Source organism: Physella acuta, unplaced genomic scaffold (genome assembly GCF_028476545.2).
Source record: "Physella acuta isolate Inbredline_101_S28 unplaced genomic scaffold, ASM2847654v3 ptg001177l, whole genome shotgun sequence".
NCBI lineage: Eukaryota > Metazoa > Mollusca > Gastropoda > Physidae > Physella > Physella acuta.
In genome coordinates, this window is record NW_026732694.1 from 44889 (window position 1) to 53253 (window position 8365).

Below are 8365 nucleotides of genomic sequence, written 5' to 3' on the forward strand. Positions count from 1 at the left end.
TGAACCTTTAACACTTGTTGTTAGTACGATTTAACCTAACATCTTCGCCCAAATTGTCGAATGCAGTTAATATACATATTTTTTTCAGGTAAATCTTCGATGAGTGGGCTGTGCGCCCAGAGCACGTCCCCACGAAGTCGCTCCCTCCCCTCCAGAGAAAATGTCTGAAAGAAACACTGGTGGAGGGGGTTGGGGTGGTCATGGCTAAAAGAACCTATAACCTATAGATTATCCCACCCCAAGGACCTGTAATGAGTAATAGCAAATTTAGCTAAGCTTCTAAAGAGCAATCGATTCAATCCCTACGTGAATTAGCTAGTTCATAGCCTAGTTTAGAAGAGAAAATGAGGTCCACACAAACAATCGGGAGCTTCCATGTGCAGTATTTAAAAAATCATTGTGCTTGCCTAACAACCTAATTGTTGCGTTCAGTTAGAGACAGAGGCGATTGTAACACATCGAAATGTGGTTAAGAAAATGTATTATAATCTTGATCAGTTCCATTTTTACAAGCTTTTATTTTTTTTTCTGGATTCCTTGTTCTGAACTATGGGGACGGGTACGCTAATAAATAATATATCGACACACGCTTTTCTTTAGTTATTTATTTAAATACTGCTCCATGATTATATATTTAAAGGGACTAATTGATTAGATCTAATACACAATAATACAAAAGCTTATTTTATTTTTTTATTTAAAAAAAAATGTTGTAAGGGAGGTAATTGAAATAATTTAAATTTTAGAAAACAAGTGCTACGGCTCTTTTGTTGACATCACGTGATGCAAAATGGATACCACACTAACAAGAATGGATGCTACTTTTAGGCGAACTATGACTTCAGTGACTGATCTTTTGTTTCCAGTAAATAAAGGAAAAGATGAATTAAGACAACAAATCATTCGGAAAAGTAAAACATAAAATAATGATTTGTCTAGATTATATTCTGTTGCATTTAACCCCTAAATTCCTAACCAACTCAACTCAAACTAAAGACAAAATTTCAAGCTGAGTCCAGCATAAGAAAAAATTAAATTAGCAAGTCCTTGCATGACAACCGCGTATCATTGTATAATCTAAATATTTTAAACAAAAAGAATTCTGAATTTCTCGAATTTACTAACACTGCTATTTATTATTTTTATGTTGAATAATGAATATGAATGCAGACCATTTTAAATGTTATAATTAAATTATTGAATATTGACTATCTAAGTATCTAGTTATCTAAAAATATCTAGTGTCAGTACTCATCAGACAGTACTTATTCTTACCTAATGTATTCATCATAAATTTTTAGTTAGACTAATATGAATTGAATTTATAAAGTAATTATTTTCGTCGGCCCAATGGATCGCCATGTCTAAAGAGGAATCTTTACTTTTTAGCGCAATTTCCATTCTGGAGAATTGCGTTTATTAACTCGTCTTTTCTGGGAATGGATGTGTGTTCGCAGCTTTAAGTCGTATCTCCTTCTCAACGAAGCAATATCGAGGACTAGTTCCAAAAGCAAATATGTTAACAAAGTTCCGACGATGATAGTGGGCCAAAAAATTCCCGGAATTCCTTCCTGGATTTCCCAGAAAAGCCAAAAAACCTCGAAAAAATGCAGTTTTTGGCCCATATCTCGGCAACCAGACCACTTAGCGATTTGAAACATTTACCAATCGATTCCTGCCATAATTTAGAACAATATTGCCGAAGAAAGTTTTCAAAAATATCCTTTCGTTCGGTCACAAATTTTTTTTTAAACTTACATTATACATAATGCACTACAGTACTATATAGCAATATATAGATATCTATTTTTTGCTATCTTTTAGATCTTGCTATAAGTTTATTTTTTTTATTACTTATTTACTTATTAATTCAAATGTTATTTTTGTACCCTATTAATTTATTTATAATTTATATGAGAGTGATAGGGAGTTACAATTACAAGGTTTTGTTTCGCTAGGCCTAATCATTTTTTCACATTTTTTAAAAACAATAGAGTTATATGACTAAAAACCATTGCGCGCCTACTGAACGTGATGGCGCAGCCATGGAACGTGATGATGCATCTATTGAACGTGATGACGCGTACATAAGGAAATTGCGCTAAAATTGTCACTAGACTTTTTAATTAACTTGTTTAATTTAATATCCAGCCACTCGACACTCATGTTATATTTATAATCCATTATAGGGCAGAATTATGATTTCTTTAAACATGCTTACTTAATGGCAAGGTATAGATCTAGATGTTTGATAAATATCACCTGGAGCTTGATAATTAAATTTAATGCCTATGCTAGTGTGTACTAATTTTGTTTTATTTTTCTCAAATTTTAGCCCATGCATATGTCACCAATCTTCCACTGCAGATGTTGCTGTACTTCAATTGTTTTTATTTTCCTTTTTGGTACATTGGCAGCTTAGTAATATTAGATTTAAAGGTAAGCACATTTTTATAAATACATCTTTGTTGATTGTTCAAATAAGAATTTAAAAAGTTGGACTTGTAAAGTACAAAATGAATCTCACACCTTGAAAGAAAATTATAACCTTATTTTTTTTCAACTACACCTTTTAGTGGCAAAAGCTTGATGAATTGTACAGAATTGTTCTTGTAGCTGTTTACATTGTATACTTCATTATTGAAGTTGTCCGTCTCTATCTGGGTTACCTAGGAAACCTCATGGAAAGGGTAATTATAATGTGCCTGATAACTGCCAAGAGTTAGGTTTTTGACTACATTTATCTATAAGTTTTTTTTAAAATGCATAGAATTTTATAAGGACTTTTTTCATTGGCTACAATTTTTTGGTCATCTATTTTACAGGTACCAGAACTTGCAGGCAGCTGGCTGTTGACACTACTCCTGACAACTCCCCTGATTCTTCTTCTTTTAGTGAATGACAATGCTAGGGTTCTTCCTCTAGAACGAGCGTTACATATAGTCATGGTGATAATGGTAATATTGGAAGTCTTCACTGGATATTTTGCCATTCGATCTATGGTCAATTATCAGGTAAGCTTTTCACTGTAGATATCTTTTTTTCTATAAAATAGCATTTTCGGCTAGATTTTAGGTAACAAATGAGTAAAATAAAAACAGTTCAAAATAAACTTTATTTCTGTTGCAGGTTACAAAATATCATTTGCAGCAATTTTCAGACCTAGAAAACACAGACGATAATGGGGAATATTTTCCAGAGACAAGATATACCAGCTAAACTAACCACATTAACATTATTTAGCCTTTTTAATTTATGTAAAAAAATTCTGAGCCTAGACTTGTTATTTTAAGATGTGACTCAAAATAATCTCCCTTGTGTGTGAGGATAGCCAGTCACAGAATTGCATTAATGAGGCAACCGTAGGGCTGATTGTATTCTGTGACAAAGTTTCAAGTTAAGTTTTTCTAGCTAGTACTTTTAGCTATATATTTCTACCACATCATTGCATAAAAAATTGTCTCAGATCTAATTTTTATAGCCCACTGATCATTTGTTGTGTGCAGATGTATCCTTTAACTTTTATTTTGTTATACATATTTTTAGTCATTTTTAAACTGTACGTTTTTGTTTTAGTTTTAGACATGTTTAGTAGAATTACAAGGAAACTGAAATGATGTAACAGTTTATATGAATGACTATTTGTATATTCAAGTCTATTATTACTGTAAGTTAACTTTAATGAATAAAAATGTAGTTGCATTTCATGTAAGTGGTTATATTCAAGACCATTACTTTTATTTCTATGGGACAGATGTGTTCAAATTCTAAAACTAAAATTAACCTAAACCAAAAAATAAAAACACATCACATTAAATTTGAAGTTAAATGGTTATGGTTCTTGAATAGGATGTAGTGAAATAATTCTGAAACATCAGTCCGGTGTGAAGGGCAACTGTAATAATATTGTGATCAATCTTTTGTAAATACATTGTAAATTTGTAATAAATTAGCACTTATTTACAGCATTTTTATTGTTTTGTGTATCAGTAGTGTTCTGGTTATAACAGATTCATGTACCCAGACTGGATATTAGTTAAAACTTTAAATTCCTTAAGTCATATAGGCCTACATGAAATGATACAAAAAACATTTATCTGCATGTATTTCAAGTCAAGAAAACATTCAAGTCACATAAAATATATAGTCAGAAGTTCAGGTTAGTTGTGTATTTCCACCATCTTTGACCCACTGAGAACTCCTGGCAATAGTAGCATTAATAATCAAGCTGTTGACATCGCTCCCCACAGGTGGACAATAAATGGCCATTAAGTTGGAAGGGATCTGGAGACGAGGTTTACCATCACTGCCAGCATCCTTTTTAAAAAAAACAACTTCGGCAGTCATTTCAAGTTCTAACAAATACATATAAAAATCAAAGAAGATAAACATTTTTAAAAAGTTACCTGTGTTTTAGAAACAAAGTGAATAGGCAAGTGATAAGAGCTTGCAAAATTTTCAATTTCCTCAGTATCACCACTGCAAAATTCTTTATCTGTTCAAGTACAATATAAACAGTATTACTTTTATAGTGATGTTATTTTAAAAAAAATGTAACTAGCTATACTTAAGATAGTATTAAATTCTAGTAATTCTGATAATACAACAAAAAGTTTTAAAAAAGTACCAGCTAACAACCAGGCAGGTATGTTATTGATCAACTTATTACAGCTTCAACTGGCAATGGTAATCTATGCCAGTTTGGAGTTACCATTTATGCTCCAGACTCTTCATTCACAAAATGTGTTTAATAAATCAAACAGTAAAGGTGAAATTGAGTGTTGATAATTTTAGTTCAGTGGATATTGCTTGCACACAGCTTATCATACTTTTTCCAGATGTGAAACAGTAACTTAGAATTCACACACAAATGAAATATTACCTGATGTTACCAATATAAAACATTTTCCCACAAGATAGCGTACATCAATATAAGGTAAACTGTCTTTGATAGCTTTTAAGCTGAAAGATACATTTGGCTATAACAATTATGTGATATCAAATTAACATCATGTAGACACATGTGCCAATATCTTTATCAATAAAATTATAAACCTTGCAAGAAATAAGTATTGACAACAAAGTGTTGTAGTTGGCACTAATATTACCTGTCTCTATCAAAAATTTTGTAAACCAGGACAATGCTTTCTATAGGGAGATTAATGTTGTTCGACAATGGTAGTTTCTTCGTGTAATAGCTGAAATGATAAAATATAGATAATTATAATTTATGTCTTTGGCACAATTAATATGACAACTGATTTTATTTTAACTAAAAGAACAATGTTATTAACACTTTATATATTTTAATTTTTGTGTTAATAATTAAGCATTCTTTTTTATGCAACTGTCTTAAACTATATAAATTGTTGAGAATTTCATCAGTCAAACTATAAATGTCTTCATTATCAAGCAATATGTTGAAGTCATGGTTTTCCCTTTGTGCTGCTTCTTCATCTTACACAGTGTATGATTATGTTGTCATTTTAAATATTTACTAATTAGGCCTAATCAATCATAATTATTTAAATTATTAAAATCTTTTTATACTCGATTGCATCAAAAGCTGTCAAACTATTTTCTCTGCCTCAAAAATATAATAAGGGGATAAATTAGATTGCTGTTTATGGCCACCAAATAATAATAATAGTATTATTTTACTTACACATGAACCCCATTATCACCTTCAGTAAATGTCTTTAAATCCTGTGGAACAGACAGGCACTGTTCAGACGCTATAACCTATGTTAAAAAAATAAAATAGTACAATTAGAAATTGCCAGCAATAGCAGAGCGCTATTAATATTGTTACATTCATAAAATTATTAATATTAAGTGGCAGTGACTAAAAATCAAACAATATAGATCTAGAATCTTGGTAGAGTTCTTTAGTTTGGGGTTGTGATGTCTAATCCTTAGTGGTGGGATTGGACTTGCAACAAAGTGTGTGTAATGAGGGTGATGATCAGAAAGTATGCTGTGCCACCAATGGTATATCCAAAGAGGGACAGGAGGACTGGCCGCTCCCCCGATGAGCATTTTTAGAACAGTGGTGTTTTTTTAGAAAAACAAATTGTTTAAAACAAACAAGAACAGTCTGTGATAAATAACTAGATAGATTATAGATAAAAGTGAAATAGATGCTCATCTTTGTGGTTGGTGTCTGCACTGTTACTTAATGAAATGATTAATGAAGGCACCTATGAAATTCTTATCATGTTTTTGGGTTTCTGTACCTCTCTGATGATATATTTTATAATAAAATGCCTATTTTGTTAGTCACAGTTGGTGTTTGTTATTAAGTTAATTATAGGCCTACTAAGTTAACTAAGTAGGGCCTACTAATTAACTAATTATAAATAGTAGAGTGTTAGGTACTGTTAGTCTGTTAGCCCACGCTACCATTGGCTTAGGTGTACTGCACCTCAAGGTTAGCGCTATATCTACTTGCTTACATAGGCTAACTAGTAGAGGAGGGCTAGCACTAACAGTACCGTAATAGTAATACTGTAGCGTTAGTCTGTTACCTACCAGCACTGTTCGTGGGATATGAATATTTCTTAGAAAACTGTAAGGTCGTAATATTTTATCTGACGTTATGGAATCGTTGGCTATTATTGTCTGTGAAGCTTCCATTCCTAATTATATTAATTATTTAAGTTAGCTTAGCGACAGCCGAAAATCCTTACAATTTACAAGTTACAGTTTACAGTTACACTTAATTCATAATTCTGCCTTTCGAATTTGTTTAGATTTTGATAGATCATTCTTTTCATAGATCTACTCTATTTTTGTAATCTTGTTAACAAAAAGATCTATTCTTTCGCATTTATTCGCATTTTTTTTCTGTATTAGGCCTAGTACTAGATCTAGATCTAGATGATCTAGATCTAGTAGAGGGTTAACTCCGTGAAGAAAGTTATTCCAATGTAAATTAAGTTTTGTACTTTAAAATGCCGTAGGAGGAGGTTTTAGACCTACTTATTAGAAATATTAGTTATTAGATCTAGATCTAGAACTGGTAGATCTAAATCTAGATCTGGATCTAAATTATTTTAAATATTCATAAAAATATAAATATATATATACTACATTTTTTTAAGAACACGATTAAAAAAATAATATAAATTATTAATGTAGATACTTAAAATGTTAAATCTAACTCAACGCAGAGGCGTAGCGACCCTTCCCGGCGCCCGGGGACAAACTTTCAATTTGCACCCCCCCCCGGTCACACTCAGAATTTCGATTTGCACCCCCCCCCCTTCAGACTTTCGTGGCATAGAATTTTTTCATTTAAAAAAAAGGAATCCATCTGTTACATTGGCCCACTCATTTTCTCCTTTAAATCACCAGCCACGAATCTTATATATATATAAACATCGCACCCCCTCCCCTCCAAAAAAAAAGCAGGACAAATATCGACCACACAAAAAAACACTACAAAAACCATAACTCATAAGCTTCGGTGGGTGAAGGGTCCGGGTCTCAAGGTCAAACAACGATAGTTCACCGTTTGTAACTTTTATATTGTTTGAAGAAACACATAGCTGAGCATAGTTTATCAGTAGCTAAAGGTCAAGGATATCACCGAGAAAGCCGAACCTTGAACTCTGTAACAGATAGCTCCCGTTCTCCTTCACCGCTGCAACAATTAAACCACGATTGTGTAAACAATGTGTGCATGAAAGGCTGGCATGGCAATGCTATTCTTGTGGATTTTATCACCAATGCTGGAGCATGCGATTAGTAGACTTGTTCACTCCAATAACAGTTTATATAATGGCAGAGAAAATAACTTGCTATCTCATCGTTCAAAAGCAACAGTTAACAAATCTTTGATTAGTCTAGCTAAGTTGAAGTAGCTAGACCTAGATTTAATTAAAATTAATTAATTGTGTCACAGACAGGATGCTGCCGACAAGAAATGGGTTGGCCCACGTTACCATTGGCTTAGGTGTACTGCACCTCAAGGTTAGTGCTACTTGCTTACATAACTAGAGGAGTGCTAGCACTAACAGTGCCGTAATTATAATACTGTAGCAAGTCCAAGTAGTGTCACATGAATAGTCTAGAACTAGTGTGTTGGAAATTCATATAAGATTTAAGGTTTGTACTTATTATTTTATATCAAATACTTTAGTTTCTGCATATGAATGAAGAAACCAAACCAGTATATTATATTGAGTAGGCCTAGATCTATATTAATTATTAATGAACAAAGTACACAATATAGTATAGTAGAATCTATATATAAGACATAAGAGTATAGATCTAGTAGTATAGTGATATTAACACTACTCATATACCAAGAACAACAATAATAATAAATAAGTCTGCTTAAAAAAACAATCAGCACTATAAA

General features: G+C 32.2%; 2 protein-coding genes across 2 annotated transcripts; one reads left to right on the plus strand and one right to left on the minus strand.

Moving 5' to 3' along the window:
* Window positions 1–785: 785 nt before the first annotated feature.
* Window positions 786–3240, plus strand: LOC131956836 (transmembrane protein 17B-like). The gene is made up of 5 exons (XM_059321444.1): window positions 786–911; window positions 2336–2439; window positions 2577–2690; window positions 2826–3014; window positions 3130–3240. Exons 1-5 carry the CDS (start codon window positions 791–793, stop codon window positions 3217–3219), a joined length of 618 nt encoding a protein of 205 aa, XP_059177427.1. The 5' UTR covers window positions 786–790; the 3' UTR covers window positions 3220–3240.
* LOC131956837 (uncharacterized) lies at window positions 3097–6691 on the minus strand. The gene is made up of 6 exons (XM_059321445.1): window positions 6532–6691; window positions 5666–5742; window positions 5109–5198; window positions 4883–4962; window positions 4407–4495; window positions 3097–4317 (listed from the first exon to the last, which is right to left on the minus strand). The coding sequence occupies exons 1-6, from the start codon at window positions 6634–6636 to the stop codon at window positions 4156–4158; spliced, it is 603 nt and encodes a 200-aa protein (XP_059177428.1). The 5' UTR covers window positions 6637–6691; the 3' UTR covers window positions 3097–4155.
* Window positions 6692–8365: the final 1674 nt, after the last annotated feature.

Excerpts from the sequence above, each read along its gene's own strand:
- LOC131956837 (XM_059321445.1), bottom strand. The coding sequence starts at position 6,636 with ATGGAAGCTTCACAGACAATAATAGCCAACGATTCCATAACGTCAGAT. Across the intron at positions 4,963-5,108 it reads AAAATTTTTGATAGAGACAG|CTTAAAAGCTATCAAAGACA; the intron begins GTAATATTAGTG and ends TGTATCTTTCAG. Across the intron at positions 4,318-4,406 it reads ACTTTGTTTCTAAAACACAG|GATGCTGGCAGTGATGGTAA; the intron begins GTAACTTTTTAA and ends TTTTTTAAAAAG.
- LOC131956836 (XM_059321444.1), top strand. The coding sequence starts at position 791 with ATGGATACCACACTAACAAGAATGGATGCTACTTTTAGGCGAACTATG. Across the intron at positions 2,691-2,825 it reads TAGGAAACCTCATGGAAAGG|GTACCAGAACTTGCAGGCAG; the intron begins GTAATTATAATG and ends TCTATTTTACAG. Across the intron at positions 3,015-3,129 it reads GATCTATGGTCAATTATCAG|GTTACAAAATATCATTTGCA; the intron begins GTAAGCTTTTCA and ends TTTCTGTTGCAG.